Below are 26137 nucleotides of genomic sequence, written 5' to 3'. Positions count from 1 at the left end.
AAGAGAACCCTTTACAATCCCAAAAATCACTACAGGGAGTTTGTGGCAGCACTTCTTTCGCACAGTTTTGGCAAACCTAATGGCATTTTAAGGAGTTAGGCAATTCAAGAGGGTCTATTTCATTGCTTGTCCAGTAAGTTTTCCCATACCAATTAATAAAGAAAAATGGAGGACAGAGAGAAACAAGATGCTCATTATGTAATGCCCTTTCACATAATTTTAATGCAATTTAGATCTTACTTATTTCTGTTAACAAGCTGTATTAGCACATACTTGAGCATATTAGGAGTAATAATTTCCTACTGCCTGATTTCAACCTAATCTTACGTCAAAAGACTTGCAGTTTACCACGACTGAATCTGATTAATTATTTAACACCTTATAGTCAGACATTTCACACAAAAAAAATCAGTCATTATAGCAAAAATAAACATCCACTGCCACAATAATAAACAATTCTATCAACAAAGCAATCGAGAGAAGCGGGAAGAAAACACAAACCTTGTGTGATTGTCTGATTTCAGTCAGAGCAGGTTTGTCTGTCTAACTATAGTCCAGAAGGCTCTGACATTCCTCACCAGGCAGGGAGGGTCAAGGGTTTGAGAGGGGGGGAATAGGGGCTATTCCTGTAGCTGCTGCTCCCCCCCACCCACTATCATATCTAGTATCACTCCTTTAGGACCTCAACTCTCCCTGAACTCTCCTCCACGACTAAGTAAGGGTTAATGCCCGACGAGGTGGCCATTATCAGGAATAAATGGACAACTATACTGCAATATGTTATTTTAGAAAAGTTTTTTTTTGTTCTTCCTGAGGTATCTCTTCTTTTTTTAAATATTTTTTCTTGTAAGTGTTTACTTCAGAAATCATATAAAACAATACTAAGGATAGAGTTTCACATATGTTGTACAGATTGTAAAGCCTTTTGAAGAAAAATGATCAATTTGTGATTTTTGGCTATACAAATAAAATTTACAACAGCAGAGATGTTCGTATTCTTAACAATAAGTTAAAATTGTATTAAGGTGCTGGGGACGATGAAGCGGCCAAGCCATAGTTGTTATGGTTGCAATGGCACTGCAGGGGGAAAGTTGCCAATTTTCAACCCTTCTGAAGCGAGTCATCCAGTGGCGTTTCACCGGCGAGTAAATACGGACCTCCGGTTACTGCCGCCGTTCATCTGCATGTACGGCATACAGAAAATCGACAAAAGTTTCCCTTAAGGTACCAGCTAAAGCTAGTAGTAGCTAGCTAGCTTGGTTGGTATAACACTGAACAAGACATGTTTCGGGGACCAAATGTTCCAATTAACTTTGATGAAGTGAAAACACAGTGATAGGATCAAAGTTTAAGATGAAAACATGGACAACACCCAAAAACAAGTTCACAACTATTTTTATGTACACAGTGCCATGGATACGCATTGCTAAGTCTCTGTCATGATTGAGAGACTTGTAGCCATGCCCCTAGAGCATCCCCTGCTTTATCGTCAATTTTAAAATAAAATTGGACCATCATGCTGTATTGAAGAAGACTTGGAAGTAGCGATTAAGGCCATAAACTTATTTTGAAAATGTTTATTGTGGTAATAAATCAAGTGAGAAGTAGGGTCATTTTCTTAAAGACTTCTATGGAAACAGACTTCTTTCTGCAACCAGCAAAGTCGCCCCCTGCTGTAAATTAGATAAAATGCAGGTTTAAGGCACTTCAGCATTTGCTTCACTTCTCAGGCCTGGAAGCTTCGTCCATTATTTTTGCAGTCTATGGTCTGGAACTACTTCTCTAAGCCTGCAGCTCACTGACTCTCGTTTAAAATGCCACACTTTAAAGTGATCTTATCTTTCATCACTCACTAACCAGGGCATTATAGATGACTGGCATTCCTGTCACATTGATCATGCCGAAGCATGCCCACTGCTGCTGTGTCTTGGAGGCTGGTCTGTCCCAACTACTTACATTGATCATAGCATTGGAAGTGATGCGGAAGAGGGTGGCTCGCTCATTGACTGCCTTGATCTTCTCCCCTCCTTCCACAGGGACTTTCAGACCCTCGAGCTCACTCAGGGAACGCTGCAGGGCTGCCCCGTGCTTGGCGATCAGGTCATTACATGTGCTGAGGTCATCAAGCTTGCTGACGAGTATCTTCAGGGTGCCCTGAATCTCGCTGCGGTCCGACTGGGATGTAGGCTCCTCGTCCCCCGAGTCATCTGAAGGGGAGAGGCAGGTGTCAAATATACACCATTTTGAACAAGAGACGATTATTGGGACTTGTACACCAATCATAAAAGAGAAGATTAATAAAGACAATATAGAAAGGTTTTTCTTAGGTAATTTTGTGCAACATATCTAACTGTATAGCTGCTGAAACGCAAAATACATACAGTACACACCCTTCTTATGAAGGATTTCCCAATAGAGATAATGGCAAACAAATATCCAACTCCTCTAATGCTCAATGACCTCCACTGACAAAAGTTACACATAACTCATAAAAATGGCATAAAAATAAAGAGACAAGAATGGAAAGGCAGCCATAGTGGCCACAAAGTATGCTTTGGTGTTTGTGTTTTAAGTGTAATAATGAAAAGACAAAAACATGTCGAAATCATAAATGGACAAATTAAGTACATTTACCAGTGATTTACCACTGATGAAATTCATGTTAATTAGGCCTTAGTCAGATTTTACAGATGGTTTCATTTGACACACATAAGTACAACCATTAGACAGTGAAGCAAATATGACTGACTGACTGACTGTAAGCAGAAATCCTTATCAAATGTAAATGTAAACTGTATAAGGGCATTTGAATACACACAGTTAATCCATACCCATGAGCTATTGTGGTAGCAGCTGCCTTTTGACTATGATGTCACTAAAGAGAGGTTACTAGAGTTTAAACAGAACATATGAGAACAGTGTTGCAGCGTCAGCCCTAAATCACACACACACACACACACACACACACACACACACACACACACACACACACACACACACACACACACACACACACACACACACACACACACACACACACACACACACACACACACACACACACACACACAAAGACAGAAGTATACCAAGGGTAAGACCAAGGTCCATAAACAGCCTTAAGACAATGTAAAAGGAACAAATCCAAGAAGGAAACAGAACTACTGGTTTTCTGGACTAAAGTGGATGCGAAATATTTGCACCTGTGATATATTTATTCACACAGAAGAGTATTTACCAACATAAAAGTATCCCAACAATCCCACCAGAGGACTGACATAAAACTACTGCTACTGCTAAAACAAAAAAAAAGACCAGACAAGAAGAAGGAGCACATGAGGACATGAAGACAAATAAGGAAAATTAGCACAAGGAGGACACTGTTTATGTCAACAAGGACAATATATTTAAAAGGTCCAATATGTAATATATTTACTGTAATAAATCCAAAAATGACCCCAATGCGTCATCAGATATTAAGGAAACATGCTAATTTGAAATACTATCTTTTCTGACAACAATGCTAATGCCAGTATTTTCTCCTTTTGAAATTTCCGTTCCCTGACGGAATTTCTGTTTGTGTTTTGGCCTGTGAGTACCCGAATTGGTTACTCGCAAAAACAAATTGAGACACAGCCAGTAAAGTGATCCCGACGGGTCCTGGCTAACGCTGCCATGCTAACCCTCCTAACTGCTAACGTTACCGCTTTCCGGAGAACCAGGCAAGCGGGCCACGGCTGTTTACAACATGTAGCCTGTTCAGCGGCTGTAGCCGACAATGGTGAGTTATCGGTGAGTTTGCAGTGTGTTTAACGATTGTTGCCGTAATTCTAAGCCAATAAAGTGTGTTAAGTCGGGTGAAGAGGAAGGCGAGGTTGTTGTGTTTTTAGCGGTTCCTACCATAATTCTAAAAGTGTGCCTGTCAGTTGGGTACAGAGCTCTGCATGAGCATGGGCTTTTGTTTGATTGTTTTTTACTTTATTGCCCATATTAAACATTGCCGGCAATTTTAGCAATACAATACCAACACAAACCTACACACACCCACAAACAAACACTCTCTCAAGGAGAGGTTAAAGCAACAAAACAAGAAAAATAAATAAATAAAAAGGGTCACCTTGTGGTTGAGCTTCATTCAACACATATATTGACTACATCGAAGCAGTGTAAATAAATCATTGCACATCACAGTATGTTAAGCTATTATTCTAAATCAAGGCCTAGAATGACAGGAGTCCATCTTCTTATGAACAAAGGTACTTTCAACTGTAAAATAGCAGTCATATTTTCCATTGTACAGACCTGTTTGATTTTTGATCCACTGAGCTATTGTAGGGGCTAGGCTTTATCCAATTAATAGGGATCATTTTTCTTGCAATCAAGGGTCCAGAGAGAAATCCATCCTGAAAATCTTGTCCACTTCCTCTTTAATGTCTTTCCAGTATGTCTGTATCACGGAGCAGTCCCAGAATATGTGGTTATGGTCCCCCCCACCATGCCACATTTTCTCCAGCAAATGTTGGGGGCATTGTTTTTAAACATTGATACCTTAAGAGCGTCCTAAAGAATCTTATCTTATCTCCAGTCAAATTCTTTCAACATTTGACTTCCAATCCCTTTATGACTTGCCAGACATATATCTTCCCATGTATCATCATCTATAATTGTATGGAGTTCCATTTCCCATTCACTTTTAATATGAAGGGTATTGTCTGATGTGCCTTTCATAAGACTCTTATAGATATGTGATACTTGAGGCTTTGTTGATACCACTCTTTGAGAAATATGTATAAAATACCGTTCTGTTGGATCACTTTTAAGACTATCCAATCTCTGTGCTTTGTGATGTAGTGTCGTATTTGTAAGTCGAGCACAGGCTTTTATCAATATAGCCAGCATCTAACGTTAGCTACTCCGCTGTGCTGTGAAGTATGTCTGGCTATGTGAGACCAGCATCTAGGAACATTATTGTGGATGCTGCGGTCTCAGCCTGGCAACCTCAGTGAACTTTGAGTCTGGGGAGGAGGGGGCGGGGGAGACGACTCTATCCAGTATTTTGAATTTATACTGCAGTAACTAGTTTAAACGCTAGCTGTCAGTATTGCATATTGCACCTTCAAAGGTTTGAGGGCAGAGAGACAGTCTCTCCACCCTGCTGATCCTGTCTAGAAATGCTCTATGTTCTGCTGTCTTCTACACTCCACTGTACAGAGCATGCTTTGTCACATTGAAAATGTCTGTTATGTAGCTGATAGGAGACACTGTCACAGTCTTGGTGAGAGGCAACACTAAAGCAACACTTTCTTCTAAGAACATGGCAGCTGGCTGTGACCTCCCAGTGGAAGAGACTATCACCCTTGTCAAGCCTATTTACAACATGCAAGTATAACATGGATCTCTGCGTGGGGGATGCTGGTAGCCTGGCAGTCTCAGGAGGACTACATCATGTACCAGCAATATACTGAGTTAAATTTGACCGCGACCTGCTTTGGCTGGTGGAACGGCAAGCTCCAATGACAAACAAGCAGCACAGCGATATCTCTGCAGTGGACTCATGATTAAGAAAAGCTGGTGCTTGACACCCAGAAACAATGCTCCAGTTACAATGTTTTCAAATTTATTTTGTCAAATGCAATGGCAGCACAGTAATGTGAACAAGTTCCTCTAAGTGAGTAACATTTTTTTAGTCCTAGTTTTTGACACACTAGTTAAAGGAACCATGACAGCATCAAGATTAAAGCCTAACAGATATACTGTACAATATAGAGCCAATATATATTTTCGAGAGTTAAAGTCTGATAATGATGCCAGTGGCACAGCAAAAAAACAGTCAGTTGGTCTGTCAGCATGTCCACCACTTTGACTCTAGACTGTAAGGTCTGTCCAAACAACTATTGGATGGATTGCAATGAAATGTTGTGAAGGTATTCATGGTGCCCAGATAATTAATCCTAATGACTTTGGTGATCCCCTGACTTTTTTTTTATCTTGCGCCAACAAGGAGTTAGATATTTGTGTTTTTAAATAATTGTCTCAACAACTTTTAGATGGATTGTCATGAAATGTGGCTCAGACAGTCATGTCCTCAATAGGATCAATTGTAAAAACTTGGTTGTTCCTGTGACTTTTTATCTAGCACCACCATCAGGTCAAAATTTTAATTTGTCCAATGGTTTAGTTTAAGAACAAATACCTGAAAAACTACTGACATTCTCATCATCCTCAGCTTTAGTTTGAGTTTAGTGCTAATTAGAAGATGCTAAACATCAAACTACGATAGTGAACATGGTTACACTAACAAAACATTATACCTGCTAAACTCAGCATGTTAGCATCATCAGTGAGAGCATGTTAGCATGCTGATGTTAGCACTTACCTCAAGGCAATGCTGTGACTAAGAACAGCATCAAAACTGCTAGCGTGGCGATGGTTTCTTGTTTAAATTGCCTAAAAAACATATCTTTGGGATTTCTGCAATTTATTGGGTGATATAACTTTCTTTCACTTCAATTTAACGGTCACACAACCACGTACAGCACAGTAAAATGCTCATTACATAGTGTCAGCAACATTGCCTATACTCCGAAGTTGATACACATTATAAACTACATCTGGCCGATAATAATAGCTATGTCAATATATAGGTTGGGCTCCGAACAAACAGACCAAGATTACAAAAATAACCACAAAAGACAATATCTGTTTAGTAAAAGTCTACTGTACTTTAGCATCACATGTAGTATATTGATCATAAATATTTGGGGGTGAAGTCCTCTTATCTAAAAGGTAACAGTAACAGAGTGAGGGAAGAAAGAAACCAGGTGAGGGTGCACAAGGGGAAGAAAGAGAATGTAAGAAAAATAAAAACTATAAAAGTAATTGTGTGCACATCCCACCTACTGGCAGGTGCAGGACAAATGAAAATACTTAAAATGAAAAAAAAAAGTGTGTTCACCATTTGCCTGAAGAAGACCCAGTAGGGTCGAGACGTTGCATTTGTATTAAATATGGGAGTTTAAGCAGTGTTGCGGACATTACATTTTTTTCATTTTAAGAAAATTAAAAACTCTCACCATATTTGCATTCCTGGGCATCCATTTTCATCAAAGGTAACCAAAGTTTAGCCAGGAGGAAGCAGCACACACACTGAGCCTCACGCCTCAGAGATGATGTGTTAACATGTTGAAAAGGCTTTCAGAGAAACACAACTGTCTGGCCATTAAAAGGAACAGACCAAAACAAAACAGTCCAGCCAAAGGTCAACCCAGCAGTCCTACAAAGGTCAACCCAGCAGTCCTACAGCTACAACAACCCCTGAAGGGAACACAGATCAAAACTCCATCCACCCACTGGCCAGCAATAGAGTAGGAATCAAATTATACTGAATTTCAATAAAGTCACTAGTTCGAGAGACAGGCAGCTGCAAAAGAAAGCAATAGACAATGAAAGAGGTGAGTAAGTCCAGAGAGAGTCTGAGAGGATAATGAAATAAGCCTTAAATTGATAAATTGTGACTATGGCAGAGGAGCTCTAAACCGATAACATTAAGTTAGTTTGCAAGTTGACAGGTATTTTTGAACTTCCTCCCACGAGGCAATGATAAGCCTGATTTGATTGTATAAATTGTAACAATAAATGTATGTATACGCCCCAGAGTTCAAAATGAATCATCCAAAATATTATAACGTTTTACAAGAGGAGAAAAGAGGAAGTTTCATATAAAAAGTATTTTTTTGACATACATTTGTCATATGATAAGAGCTAACAGAACAATTGACACAAGAACACAGAATTAGAACTGTGTACAGTAAATCTGAAATGCCAGAAACCAGCAAACTGGTTCTTTGCAAACTTCTTGCATAACAGGCATGTCTATACACAACAGGCCATTGGAGTGAAAGTTATGGCGCATAACCCCTTTGGAGACAGAAGTGGTTAAAGTTAGGTTGGTTATTACATGGTTTGTTAAGTCTGCAGGGTGCACAAGGAAAACCAAGGTTACTGTATGGCAAATTCACTACTGACTGAGCTATAAAGAAAACTCAAACCAGTGCTCTGCAACATATTGACATTTGAGAGTGTGAAATTACCGAGCATCTAGCAATGTTATCTTCTAACATTCTAGATAACATTAGGATAATATGCAGTATGTTAGATGGACAATGGGTGGTGTTTGGACATTTCAGAGGTGCTTTGCAGAAAAAATAAGTGTCACATTGGACACATGCACATGCATGTACATATGTTCCTATGGAGAGCATTGGACACATTTTAAATAGCAGTGGATTGACTCAAGATGACAACTCTTTCCAATGTTAAATGATGATGTACAGTTAGGGCGTTTCAGTTTTAAACACATGACTAAGTAAAGACATTTGCAGCACTGCAGTGAAGCCTTGCTCCTATTATTCACCCTCATTCTGCCAATGAGTTCAGCAGCTCTAAGCAATGCCACTTAAAAATAAACTGGCACATGTACCAGGGCACATTTGTTAAGAAGGGACTCTGCTTACAGCATGTCACCTGCAAATCTAATTATCTTTCCTAAACCTCACTGAAACAAGTTGTGAGCTGCAAGAACAACATTTTGGCAGTTGGCTCTACTGCACAGACACCCTTCAACGACAAGGAGAAACCATGACACAAAGCTTTCTTCGATCTAAAATGAAGCCTCAGCAAGTATGTCAGAAATGTCCTTTCTGTAATGTCCGTTTGGTTTACTGAGCCAGATCCATATAGGATCGATAAATGTCAAGCACTACCTGATGAGTTTGATTACTGGAGATGAAAACCCTTTAAGATAAACATATTCTATCAACTGTATATCGCTCACACCTGGAATAAAAAGTGAAGGCTGGGTTTTACAATACAACAGTGTCAATAAATATCCTATCTATGCTGTCTGTGCATCAGTGTCACTGCCTGGCTCGCCCCCTCCCATTTCCAACCCCCTCTTTCCCAACAGCAGTTGTGGATGGATGGCTCTCCGTAGTGAAGTCGACACCACGAGGCAAGGCCAGGAGCCCATTACCACGCCAGTCATGCCTCAAGAGCGCTCTACCTTGCCCCTTCCCCCACAGTCCACCACCTCGGAGAACGCCCTGCATCGACACAAATGCACATCTGTTTCCAGTTCCCAGCATGTTTCTCTGAGCCCTCCTACTCAAAAGATGAGGATATAATTTAAGCAAATATCTGTGTCTGTGGCACACGTTTACAGGTCATAGCTCATCAAATCACAACATCTCAACACATAAACACTGATCCATCTTCCATCCATCCTCAGCATGTGCATACTGGAGCTTCTTCTCCCTTCAGGCCTTCCTTATCTTGCATCTCAGAGTTCAGCACAAAAGAGTGAGGGAGGTATAAAGACTGAAAGCAGGAGAATAAAATGTGGGAGAGTGTAATTGGGAGAGCAGTAGTCTCTCTGCCGTCCCACTGTCAGGGCTCGTCTTTCTGCTTGTCCCTGAGGAAAGACTGTCAGAGCAGTGGAGCCAGGCCCCCGGCTGACAAGACGTCACCCTGTGGCAGACGTGGACGTCAACCAGCCCCTGCACATGGGAGAAATGTCCTGCCCCTCTGCAATAAAGATGGTATTTGAACATACTGAACTAGTGTCCAAAAAAAGAGAGTCACCGTGGTGCTGTGAACTATTGTTAAAATGTGGTACTTTGTTATCCTTTTTCTTAAGATAATTTTTTGGGCTTTTCCATCTTTAATTTGACAGGACAGCTAGGTGAGAAAGGGGAGAGAGGGGGAAGACATGCAGGAAATCGTCACAGGTCGGATTTAAACCCTGGACCCCTGCGTCGAGGCATAAACCTCTCAGTATATGTGCGCCTACTCTACCACTGAGCAACCCGGCCACTTTGGCTATTATCTTTTGGCTTTAACCAAATGTACACCTATTCAGACACAGTAAAAAGGTAAGAGTCAACTTATCACACCACAATATTGCTCAAGGGTCCAGAGTTGTGTTTTTGCATACATACTGTGAAATAGTTTGTACCTGTGGTTGGAAAATATTTCTTTAAGCATTGACAGCAAAGAGAGAGGGGTATGAGTGTTTTGCAGCTGACTGTTTTGATGGAGTGTGCATGAGAAAGAGAATAAATGAGAAGAATTATAGAAACAGAAGAGGGAACAAGGTAGATGAAGAGCGAAGATGCGTCCCAGGGGAGGGGAGTGTAATCCTGGCCAGTAATTGCTAACTCCATTTTGCTCCATACCTCCCTTGAGATACATCACAAGGAGACAAACAGAGGAGACAGCAGGTTAAACCCAGTAACATGGCGCTCAGCTTTCCACAAGCAAATGAGAAACTGTGCAGTGCAACTCATCACTGTCCCCAAAGCTCTGCAGTACAGATCTGGCAGTGTATCCAGTCGAACACGCTCAGAAAGCGGCAAACAACAAAAGGAAAGATTAAAAGCAAACTGCAGCAACTATGCAATGAGTTTAATTCAGTAGCATTTTATAATGTGCTTGGGATAGACAAAAAGATAAACGATCAGACTGCTGACTACTAAGCTGTAGATTTATATTCTGGTGTGCTGAGTAAATTTTATGAATTCCCAGCTGGTGCATCAAACCTGAGAGAGGAAAATGGCTCTTGCTTACTGCATAACTCCTACAGTCTGAAGGTTGAGGTCATTAATTATCCTACAACCTTAGAATACTAACTGAGCTCAACTACACAGGCAACTGTAACAGGATTTCCAGGAAATTACTGCAGTAATAAATAAGTTTGCTCTATAGAGACAATGAATCACAAGCAAACAGTGAAGCCTCTTACCATCTGAAACCGTATGCAGTGATCTATTCATTGTCTGATGTACACTATATTTATGAGAGAGTTTTCATCATTGGAAGGCAAAGAGCTTAATTAAAACCCACTGGTAATCATTCATTAACTGAATGCATGCTCACACAAGTTTATTCTATATTTAGATGGATGCAAACAGCTGCTCAGGCTGTGAGAGGAGGTCTGTCAACAGCTGCCCTGGTTCATGTAAAACAGGGCTTGTATATAAAAAGTTTATTAATGTTTTTGAAAGACATGTCTCATTGACAGAGGTACAGTGTCAGGTGCAGCTCCACAACATAGTGCACATCTTCCAGCCTTAAATGATTCAGTTGTGTGTCACAATTTTAGTATTCGCTCATAAACTTGCACATGTTCACACACAAACAATACACCAACAAATCCCTGAGATGCAGCATCATAGCTCACTTAAAAGGGATACTTTTTAACATTTTCTTGAGATCAAATCGTTTTTTGGTGTAGGGTCGATTAAAAGTTATGCTGGATTGCATGTATGGATCATTTCCTGTGATTCCCGTGTATATATATATATATATATATATATATATATCTCAAACTGCCCTTGCGTGCACATGGGAATCACAGGAAATGATCCATACATGCAATCCAGCATAACTTTTTGTCATTTTAACCCCCAGATTTCTGGATTTCTGACTTTAATTGACTCTCGCTATGAAGTTCATGCATTGACTCCTGTTTGCATACTAGCTTCAGAAGGCATAATGCTACTCAAATATATTCTAGGATGATATTAACCATGAGACGATACAAATCTTTCAAATTTCAGAGATTTTACCACACTGTTTATAGCTCTCCCTGTAATATCTGTGGCTGTTTTGTATTAGGTCAAAATTGGCAATGAGCAGGATTGCTTTAATGCAATACTGAATTTAGATTTATAATGTTTGCATTAATGTAATGAAATACCTTAATTGGTGAAATATTTAATTCACTGGCCAATACATTCAATACATACATTTCTGTATTTATATTTTATCCATAGACCGTTTATCAAATGATATCTGGAAGATTGTATGTACAGTGCCTTGCGAAAGTATTCGGCCCCCTTGAACGTTTCGACCTTTTGCCACATTTCAGGCCTCAAACATAAAGATATAAAACTGTAATTTTTTGTGAAGAATCAACAACAAGTGGGTCCCAATTATGAAGTGGAACGAAATTCATTGGCTATTTCAAACTTTTTTAACAAATAAAAAACTGAAAAAGTGGGCGTGCAAAATTATTCAGCCCCTTTACTTTCAGTGCAGCAAACTCTCTCCAAGTTCAGTGAGGATCTCTGAATGATCCAATGTTGACCTAAATGACTAATGATGATAAATAGAATCCAGCTGTGTGTAATCAAGTCTCCGTTATAAATGCACCTGCTCTGTGATAGTCTCAGAGGTCCGTGTAAAGCGCTAGAGCATCATGAAGAACAAGGAACACACCAGGCAGGTCCGAGATACTGTTGTGGAGAAGTTTAAAGCGGGATTTGGATACAAAAAGATTTCCCAAGCTTTAAACATCCCAAGGAGCACTGTGCAAGCGATAATATTGAAATGGAAGGAGTATCAGACCACTACAAATCTACGCAGACCCGGCCGTCCCTCTAAACTTTCAGCTCATACAATGAGAAGACTGATCAGAGATGCAGCCAAGAGGCCCATGATCACTCTGGATGAACTGCAGAGATCTACAGCTGAGGTGGGAGACTCTGTCCATAGGACAACAATCAGTCGTATACTGCACAAATCTGGCCTTTATGGAAGAGTGGCAAGAAGAAAGCCATTTCTTAAAGATATCCATAAAAAGTGTTGTTTAAAGTTTGCCAAAAGCCACCTGGGAGACACACCAAACATGTGGAAGAAGGTGCTGTGGTCAGATGAAACCAAAATCGAACTTTTGTGGCAACAATGCAAAACGTTATGTTTGGCGTAAAAGCAACACAGCTCATCACCCTGAACACACCATCCCCACTGTCAAACATGGTGGTGGCAGCATCATGGTTTGGGCCTGCTTTTCTTCAGCAGGGACAGGGAAGATGGTTAAAATTGATGGGAAGATGGATGGAGCCAAATACAGGACCATTCTGGAAGAAAACCTGATGGAGTCTGCAAAAGACCTGAGACTGGGACGGAGATTTGTCTTCCAACAAGACAATGATCCAAAACATAAAGCAAAATCTACAATGGAATGGTTCACAAATAAACATATCCAGGTGTTAGAATGGCCAAGTCAAATTCCAGACCTGAATCCAATCGAGAATCTGTGGAAAGAACTGAAAACTGCTGTTCACAAACGCTCTCCATCCAACCTCACTGAGCTCGAGCTGTTTTGCAAGGAGGAATGGGCAAAAATGTCAGTCTCTCGAAGTGCAAAACTGATAGAGACATACCCCAAGCGACTTACAGCTGTAATCGCAGCAAAAGGTGGCGCTACAAAGTATTAACTTAAGGGGGCTGAATAATTTTGCACGCCCAATATTTCAGTTTTTTATTTGTTTAAAAGGTTTGAAATATCCAATAAATTTCGTTTCCACATCATGATTGTGTCCCACTTGTTGTTGATTCTTCACAAAAAATTACAGTTTTATATCTTTATGTTTGAGGCCTGAAATGTGGCAAAAGGTCGAAAAGTTCAAGGGGGCCGAATACTTTCGCAAGGCACTGTATCTCATAGCTTTTTTGCAATATAGAATTACATTATAAAGAGTAATTTATCCATATCGCAAGCACTGCAATGGCAATTTTAATTCGACAAAACTTAGCAAACTAGTTTTAAAGGCATTTTGATCTCCTATTTGACAGTTCATGCTACTGTTGAGTTACTGTCACCCTCTCTCATTGAACACCCTGATAATGTAGAAGGATTTAGCAAGATCGTAATCCATGGGTCAGTAACCCGGGAACACAGCAAGATCGTGATCCATCATGCTAATTGTCCCAGTGCCAGCGTTGCAAGATAATAAGCCATGAGGGTAGCCATCAAACCAAAAAAAGAGCCTTCGCAGAGCAGTTGTACAGGTGTCTCTAAAGTACTCTTAAGTTATGTGCATTCATATTTGAAAAATTATGAGCACAGGGGCTGAGCCATGTCAACAGAAAAAAAAATCTGTGAACACTGACAGAGTTTTAATGTTCAGTCTCAGAGCTTAACGCAGACATACATCACTAAGAAGTGATTATCAAAGGGATGTGGAATCTCACGTGTCACAAAGCACTCACAATAATTCTGTTCATCACAGCAGCCCAAGAGTACACCAAAAGATTTCCACTGGGCAAGAGAACATTTCATTGCCTGACTGCAGATGCCACGGATTATCAATGACTCAACCTTCAGCTTCATGAATATATATATATTTTTCATGCACAGGGACTAATGCTTCTATTAAAAAATAGATACAAATGGAATGATGTGAATGGCCAGACTAGGTCTACAAAATATAAAAGTGAAAAGTGTACACACTTTCTGGGATCAATACAGTACAAAAGGCAGACATTCTCTGTAAGTTTATTAGTCATTTTAACAAGGATATAGTAGATTTATGCCCATATGACTATCGCAACTGAAAGATCACTTAAATTTAATTAGACAAAAGTCTCCAACTGTTTTAGAGGGTTGGCACAGCAATCAGGTTTGTTATCATTAAGAATTCATCCTTACATAAAGTAACTTTATGTCTCTCTGGAAGCTTTCTTATACTACTTCCTCTTCCATTGTTCACAAATCCCAAATCCTGTCTAAAACTGAAGCACTGCCTTCATGAGTTCATGGCTGTCAACCAGACATGATTGTTTGGCATGTGTGTACCTCCTAGAGTGCTTTATCATGGGGAGCTGTGACATTGTACAGCATCTTATAATTCAGGCTGTTTTATTTGTTACTTTTTTCAGCAGTGGCCCAGTTGGAACAGTTAGCTCTCCAATTTACTGAGCTAAAGTGGTTTCTACTGGCCCTAAGCCAACACTTAAACATTGTTCACTGAACTCTGCATACGTAATTTACATGAAATGGTGTTCTACCACGAAGTGGTCTTTATTTTGATTGGTACCAACAGAGTAAGATGCTTGGATAGGAGGCTCTTATGTACAATCATATAGTTAATCTGTATGTTTGTTTAGTGTATCTATTTGTTACTTGTACTACATGTAAATTAATTAGCTGTTAATGGACATGGATACAATGTACAAATGGTTCTAGAAAAAGTTTAGTAACCGTTTAACAGTTTTTAAATGTCAATTGTTTTAATTCACAACTTTTTTTAATGTAGTAGCCAATTTGAGAAAAAAAAAAAAAACCTGCTGGTGAGAGCTACTCATTATGTCTCATCAGGGTTCAACAGTTCTTTTTCCACTTGACCGGTCAAATCAAATAATTCAACAAGCATTCTCCAACGTGGACAAGGAGATGGGGGTAAGAGAATGAGTAAGAGGGTTGTTATATTTACTTGCCCAAAGTTGCATTTTACTTGCCCCGGGCCATCGGCAACCCTTATTGTTAAAACCTAATTATATTACTAGTTACATTTATTCACATATCATACCAAAACAGGTTTTAAATTTAAATTTTATATATCAACATGTCAAACACAATATATCTCTTCGGAGGCAACGCCAGTATACACCCAAGTGTTTATACACAAGATCGAAGCAATTCTACAGTATATTTGAATAATACCACTGACATAACAGGATGTTATGTTGACACTATAAGAGAACGGCTAGTACTATAGTATATTGTCCTTGGAGGATTTCAGACGACTGAATCAATGTCCAAAGTTGTGAGGTTTTGGTTCCGGCTTATTTTCTTCTTTTGTGTAAATCACATCCTAACATTCATATTGCAGAGAGTGTGCAGAAGCCTACTATGAAAAGCCTTAAAACAACATGGCCTACACCACCTATGCCAAACTCATTTCAATGAACACACAGGCAAAGTGAGGAGACAAGAGCCCCAGGCTTAAGAGCACAGCTGTTCAACTCAACATTGTCCCAACTCTGCCATGGGCAAAAAAAAGAAAGATGGCAGAGACAGTGAGGGGAAATGTGCATTCCTTCATTGTTTCTCCAAAGGTACATATTCATATAAGTACATACAACATGACGTACACTGTATAGGATAGTATGCTATTAACCTGCCATGAGCAGTAATAGAATATTGTTTTGATCTGTGCAAAATACTTCACCATTTGGACAACATGTTATGCAGGCTAGTATTGCCTGTAGTCCTGTTGTCACACTTGCACTTAAGGACCCTGGAAAATACAGCACGTCGCATTTTACACTTTCTGTTGGTCAAAAGAATTCAACACACATAATATGCAAACTCAGATGCATGTTGCCAACACAACACGTAGGCCTGGCAGGCTCCGACTCATCCATATGCAAATGTAAGGTGGAGCAGGCGCAAAGAAGAGAGGGGAAATGAGTCTGAGCGAGAGCAGCACAGGAGAAAAAAAGGTAAGAGGGAAGGAGACTGCATGCAGTGAGGAGTGCAGGAGAGAGGACACACTGCTCCTTTTACAGCATGAGGCGCTGCATTGTTGAGGGAGACTGCAGAGATGTGAGCATCCCTGGCGACAGATGACAGATGCCGAAGAGAAAGGATGGAAGATGGATGGAAGGAGGGATGACAGCTACCTCTCAGACACACAATGAGGAAGAGATAGCAGGATAAGGAAGGTTTTGTCATTGAACAGATGAAGAGGAGTGTGACAGCTCCATGCTAATGTCTTATAGCTTTAGCCATAGCTGTACTGACCCTGGTTGACTTTACCCAGGCAGCCCGAGTTGCAGAGGGAGCGGACCATCCCCGGCTCCCAGCAGCTCCGACCCTTCATCCCACTCTCTGCAGGCCTGATCCCACTCCACGTTCCCTGAGACGCAACGCTGCCCTGGGCCACTACATAATCCCAGCAAGGGGGGGGGCAGAGGCAGCGGCTTTCCCTGTTCAGCATTGCAGCGTGCAGGCACATACATGCATACTCACACAAGTACATACAGTACACAGACAGGGGAGCGATGCAGGCGCTCCCTCGTGTAATTCCTATCTCCTCACGTGCATTTCTTCCCTTTCTTCCGGAAACACATGCGCACTCAGGATACACACATTCACAAAGCTCGGCACATTTACAATTCTCCTCCACATGCTTCTCTCAGTGCAGTGCAGATTGGAGATGGAGGGAGGGAGAGAGAGAGTGAGTGAAGCAGAGAGGAGATAGGACTCGGCAGCCAGCAGTCATCAACACAACTAAGACCAGAATGCATTGCTTCCTCTCGGTTACCTCCTCCCTGACAGAAAAAGTCAACTATTTTAGGAAAGCGAAATGGCAGAGATGGTTTTAAGTAAAGGCTATGTCACTCGAAATGACACCACAAGGAGCTTATGTGTGTATGATCAGACATAAGAGATGAAAATATGTCAGAAGTTTCTTTTTCATTATTATCTATTTTATTATTAACTGGTGGTGCCACTAGACCAAGAGCAGAAGGTCAAATAAAAAAATCCTTCAATAAAATGTGTATTTCCACTCCCTCCGATTGATGTGTCCTTCTGTTATCCTCTGTCAGAATCTCTTTATCGTGCTGAACAACAGCCGCTGATGGACCTCTTTAAATCTGACCTCCCACAGACAGATCAGTGTCACTGTTCCAATACAGCACAATTCATAATGTAGTTAGCCTTGGACTGCAATAACAAGCCTCACTCCCTCCCTTTTCAAAGCAGGGGAAGGTCATTGTTCCAATATTACTGACAGTGTACATATCACACTGTACTGTAACTCAAGGACACCTAGAGTTAACTGTGGGCTTCTGTGATCACATACTGTACATTACACCAATTCTAGGTCGGACAGGCCTATTGTATATAGTTTATTTACTTTCAGCTGTATCCCATTGTACAGTATGACCATATCGTGTTATCAATTTACAAATTTCTGCTAGTCAAATTAATGATTTAGAGCAAGCTATAAAAATATATATACACACAGTATATCAACATTAGTTATTTAACTTTTTGTTTTACACATACAATATGAAGAGTTTGGTCTCATGTAATGCATAACAATTGAAGACAGGTAATTGCTTTGTACATCAAGTTGGTTATTTTATAATGCATGTGATTATGTTACTGTGACCGTGGTTTATCGATAACTTAAAATATCTTTAATATTAACATGATCGAAATTTCAGGCATATCATCTAGACTTTAGGCTGGACGATAAACCAAATGTATCAACTTACTAGTATTGTGAACCCCCTTCAAATCTAAATATACTCTCATTTCAGTTTTCAGTAAATAAATAATCAAAATATCATAAATTTAGAATAACAACAACCACCAATGACATCTAACTGTACTTTCAACCAACCAATCAGCTCAAACTGTAGAAGTCCAACATCTTTAACTGGTTATGTATAACTAATCCAGACAAACATATATAAGTGAGCCAGCACAAGAAAGTATGTCATGTACTGAGGTGTATTAAAAAAACATAGCCTTAACATACTCTTTAGGGTGTTATTAACAATAATAATTATATTTTAGTTGGCCAGAACACCCTACACCTTAGCTAATTGTGTGATTAGGCAAAGGAAGGCAGCCTCTCCCTAATCACAAATCTATTTTTTGCACTGAAAACAGCTTACATGTATCACTAATGCTATGAATATCTCTGGGCCATGGCTTTAAGAAAAGCATGGGATGTCACTGTTTCATGATGCAACACCAATTCCTTCTCCAATGGCCAACAGCATGGATAGAATATGAATCAGGCTGTATACACAGTATACCAAGTCCAACCCTGCCTTGATTGAAAACTGCTGCAGTATCACATGAAGCTTGTCGGCTGTACGATCTGTGTTGCAGTAATTCTGTAAAATATCTGATAACAGCAAAAACAGGTAACGGGAGGGCTGATGTGGACTGTAAGTGAGGTGAGAGAAGTGCTGACAGGGAAAGATTGTTGGACTGTAAATAAATAACATCCCCTAAATGTCCTGGGGCATGTTCGAGGGGGACGTCGAAGCATGAAGCCTTAATTAATTTCATACTTGACCATCATTATTTCTTTTCTTCTATACTTTAACCATGCAAAGAGAGCCACAACCTGAATGGTCAAAACAGCAGGCTTTGTGTGATGCATTATTATCTATGGATTAAACTGAGATAAATAATGTCACTGTTGTGGTGCTGAATGGCCTGTTAAAACTGAAATACTGCTGTAATCGATTTAATGTTGTAAACTACTACACAATTATTAAGTAGGACACATAATTATACACTATATATGTAGTTATAGTTCTAATACAGTACAGGCCAAAAGTTTGGACACACCTTCTCATTCAATGTGTTTCTTTATTTTCATGACTATTTACATTGTAGATTCTCACTGAAGGCATCAAAACTATGAATGAACACATATGGAATTATGTACTTAACAAAAAAGTGTGAAATAACTGAAAACATGTCTTAGTATTTCAATGTGCTCGTATTGTGACTTCTTGTGTTGAATTGCATTTCGTTGTGAAGCACTTTGTGATTTTTATCTGTGAAATGTGCTATACAAATAAATTTTACTTACTTACTTACTTACTTACTTACTTATATTTTAGATTCCTCAAAGTAGCCACCCTTTACTTTTTTTGATAACTCTGCAAACCCTTGGTGTTCTCTCAATGAGCTTCATGAGGTAGTCACCTGAAATGGTTTTCACTTCACAGGTGTGCTTTGTCAGGGTTAATTAGTGGAATTTTTTCCTTATTAATAAAAAAGCAAAGGGTGGCTACTTTGAAGAATCTAAAATATAAGACATTTTTCCGGTTATTTCACACTTTTTTGTTAAGTACATAATTCCATATGTGTTCATTCATAGGTTTGATGCCTTCAGTGAGCATCTACAATGTAAATAGTCATGAAAATAAAAAGGAAATGCATTGAATGAAAAGGTGTGTCCAAACTTTTGGCCTGTACTGTACATCTAAATTATATTTACGCCATTTTCCTTTTAGAAGTTGAAACATTAGAGCAAATACTGCACCCTAAATTTATAAATATAGGTGACTCCAATCTATACAATATCTCCATAAGAGGGATGTAGTTTTAAAAACAATCATGGACATTGGAGTGAAACTAAGTTGCACCAAATAGTACATGATATTCTTTTGAAATCCCAAAGTTGAGCTGAAATTTAGCCCTACATTTCCCTGATTAGTTACTGGAGTACAGAGTCGAAGGCCAAACCCTCTGGAAGACAAACTAAATAGAAAGAGGGTGTTTAAAGACCATAATTACGGCATTAAGATCCAGAAACCCAAACACTCTAAACAGTCTGATACATAAGCACCAAGCTTATTAAAACCAGCTCAAACAGCTCAAGAAAACTGTTTAACCGTGGGAAGGAAGTCATTTTAACAGGAAAATTACCTTTTAGATGTCACACACCCTTTTTAAAATATTGTACTGTGTCAATTCCAGCAGCAGTACATATATGTTATTGATCCATGCCAAAATACCATATTATCCTAGACACTGTGCTGCCTCACTGTTACTCAGAAAGACTATCGACTGCAGTGAAATACAAGCTGAAACTGAGGGCTCCTAATGAACGGTCGCTTCTCCTGTGGCAAAAAACAACCAGCTTATCCAAAGGAGGTAGAAGATCTTTAATTTAACACAAGATGTAAGAGTTAAGAGTACTTGCTTCCTGTGTCAGCCTGCACTGGCTCATAGTAGAGAAACCATGCATCAAGTTGATGATTTAGTTATCACAAGAAGACACAACACTTCATGTCAATGCCCCAAGCAGCAGAGTGAAATTACAGCTGACTCTCAAAATGCTGGGACAATTAATCATCCAGCCCTGAGTGCACTTAGTCATCACTGACAAGTTTATTTGTCATAAACTTGAGAACAGGTAGCATCTTTGCGTGGCAGTTGTTGGTGTTGGCACTGTGAGTGGTGTCTTTGAAATGTTGATGCTTAAGGGGTCTGCAGAAATATCCCTGCACGTGTCTTAAAGCATGTAGAAGTAATGGTGGTAAAAATAGTTTTTCTCATTCATATGCAAATACAGATGCTCCAACAAAAACAAAATAGTGTAGTATCTACTACAGACAGACAAACAGTAAATGGAACCTTTTTTATGTTCTGAATGAAGATGCTACTAAAGTATCAACTAGGGATAGACCGATTATCGGCCCTGGATTATCTGTTTCGGCATTTTATTTGATTGATAACCGATAAAGTTCATTAAAGAAAAAGTGCACTACTTTGGCTCCGCTACTACTCTGTGTCCATCTGCTCCGCTTCACTCACCACTGAGTTTGACTTAATGTCCCGCCCACAACACCATCTGATCGGCTATAGGTTATACGAGTAATAGCCAATCAACACTCATCACCTTCGCCTCTGTTGACATGCAGGAGCCTCGAGCAGAAGCGTCTCATCCTCTGCTTGAAGTTGGTTGAGCTATTTACGCTGTAGCATTTCTACTTTGAAAATATCGGTTATCGGTTTAATCAACTACTAATAATCGGTATCGGCCCTGTAAAACCAGTATTGGTCAATCCCTAGTATCAACAGCCTTGCTTTTCAAAAAGTATACAAATCTCGCATTGAAGATGTGATAAACCATCCTCATAAGCAATGACCTCTACTAAATGTTTCCATGGCTGCTGACCAGAGCTGCAGAGATGAGCACTATTTTGAACATTTGCTCATTAAAGAATACTTTCAGTTCAGTGATATTTGTGGGATGTCTTACATGTAGGCTACAGTTTATTAGGCTTGAGGTCAGGTGTTTCCAAAGACGTGCGAGACATTATCACATTGTGAGACAACCAATCACCAATTTCTTTCCCAATCCCATGACCGATGCTGCTACAAACCCTGACTCTGCTCTTGCCAACAGAAAAGGCACACACAAGAACTAAATGAAAGGAAAGAATGGTGTGTGAAAGCACAGAAGACGACATAAAATAATTACAAAACATGTTTCCATTTCCCTCTTTTTCCTAATACTTTTAGAATAAGCTTCTTCACCATCAGTTAGAGAGTCTGTAAGCCACAGACCAGACTACTGTTTTAAAATGGATACAAACACAAATGAAGCCATTCAGTCTCACACTGTGCACCAATAGTTTAGCTTCTTATGTTAAGCCCAACTATACTAGCATCACGTACTGAACCAAGAGCTTGGCTGAAGGGAACCTTAATTAAACTTCATTAAAAGAAATTAGAACGTTTGTTTTTATCACTCACTGCCTGTGGCACAAAATGCCAGATGGAAAGTTTAAATTAATATTGCTTACAGAGAACAGAGCTTTCAACATTGGTGGCCTTTCGACAACAACATAACAGTATCCAGCCCACTTGGCAGATTGCAGTGCTGTGGGAAAAAACACTCTTAGTTGGCATAAAGAGCTAAACCTGACCAGCGAAAAAGATGTGTTACAACACAGAAATCCACTAAGAGGATAAAAAACGAAAGAAAATGGAAAACCTGAATACTGAACCTCTATTGTCCTAGCTGATCGCTTAATGACCTGCTTGTATCCACATTCTAAATTTCTCAACTTCGCCTCGCTGCTGATAAAGCAGAAAAGCTCCAGAGCGAGCGACAGAGAGAAAATGTGGGTGTCGACTGGGACACAATGTGAGCATAATAATGAATTCAAGTTTCATGCAGCATACAGCAGGTCACTGGACACATTTGAGTCCTACAGAGCAGACAAAAATCCTGTACAACAAAGGACAGCACAATAATCCTAGTAATGTAGTATGGATCCTGTAACAATGCAGTGTTAGCTCTAGCAATAGCTCTGTTCACGGACTGTATAGTGTCATAATTAACATAATTTATAGATCCTTTAAATTGAGTAAACAATGGTCCAATACCAAAACAGTCATGTAAGAGACTAATACAAGCACAATATTCAAACCTATTATCTAGTTTAGAATCCCACATTTATAATCAAGCAGAAAGGAAAATTATTTATCATAATATTATATTCTGAGACATGTGGCCTCTATTTAAAAGAATAATTCCAGTTATTTACAACTATATTCTCCTAGTTTTGGTCTAAAAAAAAAAAAAAAAAAAAAAGAACAAACAACTTTTACACACCATTTCATCTAATTGGTGTTCTGATGTGTTCCTGTCATACTGTCAAGAAGCAGAGGTAGTGTGTGTGAGAACCATTATAGTCTAGTATAAACAGGTAAACAACGCCTTTTTCCACTAACCTCACAACAGATGAGAACAATACCTATAACCATAACAACTGTCTACATCAAAGATGGCAACAGCTTTAACCTCAGAAAGCTTAAAAGACATAAAATTAATAATCAGCCCTTTTTGATTTTTTGTTTGATTTTTAATTTTGTTGACTAAAACTAGAAGAAAAAATAAATAAATGACTATAACGTGACAAAATCTTATATACATTTTTATTAAGAAAAAAGACTCAAACTAAATCAAAATCATGTGCCCAAAAAGGTTCAAGTTAACTGTAAAATAGGGATGTGCACACACATTTTAGGGGGGGGGGGCATGTACTCAAGTGGAAAAGGTGAACTTTTTAAAGACCTTTTTAATATCATATTGAATGCAATTTAATACCCATTTCACAGTCATATTGGTCAAAGATTGACAGAATAACAGTTGGGACAATAAGGGCTACAATTATTTATTGAGTAGCTACGTGAATTTATTGACATTTATATATCACAAATTTGTCAATACATCTGAGCTGTATATAACATTTTGACTATGGATATTGAAATCACTTTAGACTTTTGACATGATGCCGACTATAACTTTTTTTTTTTTTTTAAACAACATCTACACGTAAACATTTGTCATCTTTTTTTTTATTATCACACAGTTGGATCTCTTGTTTTCTTTTCTGGCTTTGGCAGCATTACATTATATGTCATTTAGCTGACGCTTTTATTCAAAGCGACTTACAATTGCTTTATATGTCAGAGGTCGCACGCCTTTGGAGCAAGTAGGGGTTAAGTGTCTTGCTCAAGGACACATTGGTTGATGTATCACAGTTGGATTCGAACCCAGGTCTCCCTCCTAAAGGAAACACCCACAACAAATATTATCAGCCGATTAAATGGGTGCAGGGAAAGACTATTGTTAGCTGGCTGGCTGTCACCAATGAAGGCAGTTCAGGGAGACTTGGATGCTTCTCTACAGGGTGCTTGATTTGCATGCGTTAACTGTGGTGGCTGTGAGAGGCAGGGGATAGTGCGGTCTTTTAATTGAGAATTGATGCCATGGGCCAAATTTAAAAAAACTAAAATAGAAATAGTCTTGCAAAAATTGCACTTACTGTATCTAGTCAGAGGCCAAAAGGGCAGGTACTTCAGCATAGGGCTGGGCGATATGGAGAAAATCAAATATCACGATATTTTTGACCAAATATCTCGATATCGATACAGAGACGATATTGTAGTGTGTAGTGACTATTGGTGCTTTCACAAAATATTTACACAATGAGATTTTTAATCAGTAATGTGGATATAATGACTAAGTGGGTAAAGGCAAATAATAGACCAGTTACCAGTCTGGTAAGTTCAGAAAATGACATAACTTTACTGTAATGCAGCCTTTAAAACCAGTAAAAGACAACACTTAGGCCATATTACGATATTACAATATCCAAATCTAAGACGATATCTAGTCTCATATCACGATATCGATAGAATATCGATATATATTGCCCAGCTCTACTTCAGCATCCCCAGGGATCCATCTGTGCATGTGCCTGCTGTAAAAAGTTTGTTTGCTCTTTCACAGAGAATAGGGGCTTTTGGTCACAATATCAATCGCAACTTCTCAAACCACTTCTGCAGCATAATAGCAGGAAGAACATGCAAAAACACATGTGCTTGTGTGTGATTTCACCTCAGCAGAAGACTGAGTGCAGTGAAAAAGAAAGCTGTCTTAGCATGATAAGCATAAGATGGAAGTGCCATCCCTATTCTGTCCAGACAGCACTCACCTATTGGTGGGATGTTTTAGAGTCCATTTAATATACTTAAGCCCTGTGTGGTTTCAAAATACAGAGGAAGACAAGAAGACAAGAAGAGAGAGGAGGTGAAAATTTAGATGTAGGAGAGAAAATGCCCAGCAGCTTAAAGTTAGAAAACAGGCAGTAGAAACAGGACAAAGAAAATGGGCTGGATTATTCCATTGTTTAGAATATACTGTAAGAAAAACAACAACAACAACAACATAAACATAATGGAGTTTCTAAGAGCAAGTCAGACCAGTAGGAGAGGAAGCAGGTGGCATGTAACTCCAAGATCGATGGTTGCTGGGACGTGCAGTTTATAGAGGGAGTGTGAGTTCAGAGAGGTGAAATCCATTAAGAGCCAGCAAAGGTTTAATTTCAAAGGGACACTTGGCTGTTACAGTCACAACAGATTTAAGAGACAAAAAATGGAGAAATAAGTTAAATATGGCTGAAAAAACAAAAGAACAAGAGATAGAAAAGCACCCAGAGGATCATTTATACTTGGACAGCACAGTGTTTGTGATCTCTGTGAAGAGCTTGGCTAAATCTGGCAGTGATGTTTGTTATGTTACAAGACCGATTCTGATCCCTATCTCCCTAGTCATTGGGGACTGAGCTGATCAAGCAAATCGGACTCTGCTGCCACACGCTTTTACATCCAAGACAAATATGGACTAGTGCATTCGATACACAGCCCCTGCAGAGCTAATTGATGAGGATGATAAGGATGCCATCTGTCATTTCATAACATCCTTTTGCAAGCTCAGAAAATAGTGCAGGTTAAAAAACAAAAAAATCCAGTATTCCATTTAGATTAATAGAGCTAGTGTGAATCTTTTCAGCCAGACTCTATTTTACAGATGTCATCAGAATGCATGTTACTTTATTAGTAAATCATTATTTTTTGCCATGTAAACTGGTGAAACTAACTGCAGCCAACACTCAGTCTTACAAATTGAGTCTTCTGCCCTGCCCAGAGAGATTCATCGCTTTCACATTGGAAAATTTGTTTACAAGAGAGCAAAACAATACATTAAATAAATTCTTCAACAAGGTTTTAAATACACTGTTAATGGAGGGACATTTTTACATGTTACTTACTTACTTTATTTAATTAATAATTTCTTTAAAAAAAACAAAACATAATTCTTTAATAATGGTTTCCAATTTCATAGCGGAGTTTGTCACCTGAATGAGCTCAGATGTCTACTGTATACACCCTCTGTCTAACACTGGAAATATCCTTGATTTGTCCACTACAAATCAGCCAATATTCACCAAT

General features: G+C 39.2%; 1 protein-coding gene across 7 annotated transcripts in view; it reads right to left on the bottom strand.

Moving 5' to 3' along the window:
• Window positions 1–26137, bottom strand: part of osbp2b (oxysterol binding protein 2b) — a 50297-nt gene that overhangs the window by 13074 nt on the left and 11086 nt on the right. For 6 of the 7 annotated variants that reach the window (XM_039803078.1, XM_039803072.1, XM_039803074.1 and 3 more), the window contains one exon: window positions 1957–2207. In XM_039803078.1, the coding sequence (XP_039659012.1) occupies window positions 1957–2207 (251 nt within the window). Of the gene's footprint in view, window positions 1–1956; window positions 2208–16585; window positions 16882–26137 lie in introns of those variants that run through there. The other variant, XM_039803076.1, reaches the window with a different exon arrangement.

Source organism: Perca fluviatilis, chromosome 6, assembly GCF_010015445.1.
Source record: "Perca fluviatilis chromosome 6, GENO_Pfluv_1.0, whole genome shotgun sequence".
In the NCBI taxonomy this organism is placed as follows: Eukaryota; Metazoa; Chordata; class Actinopteri; order Perciformes; family Percidae; genus Perca; species Perca fluviatilis.
This window is presented reverse-complemented; position numbering and strand designations above follow the sequence as displayed.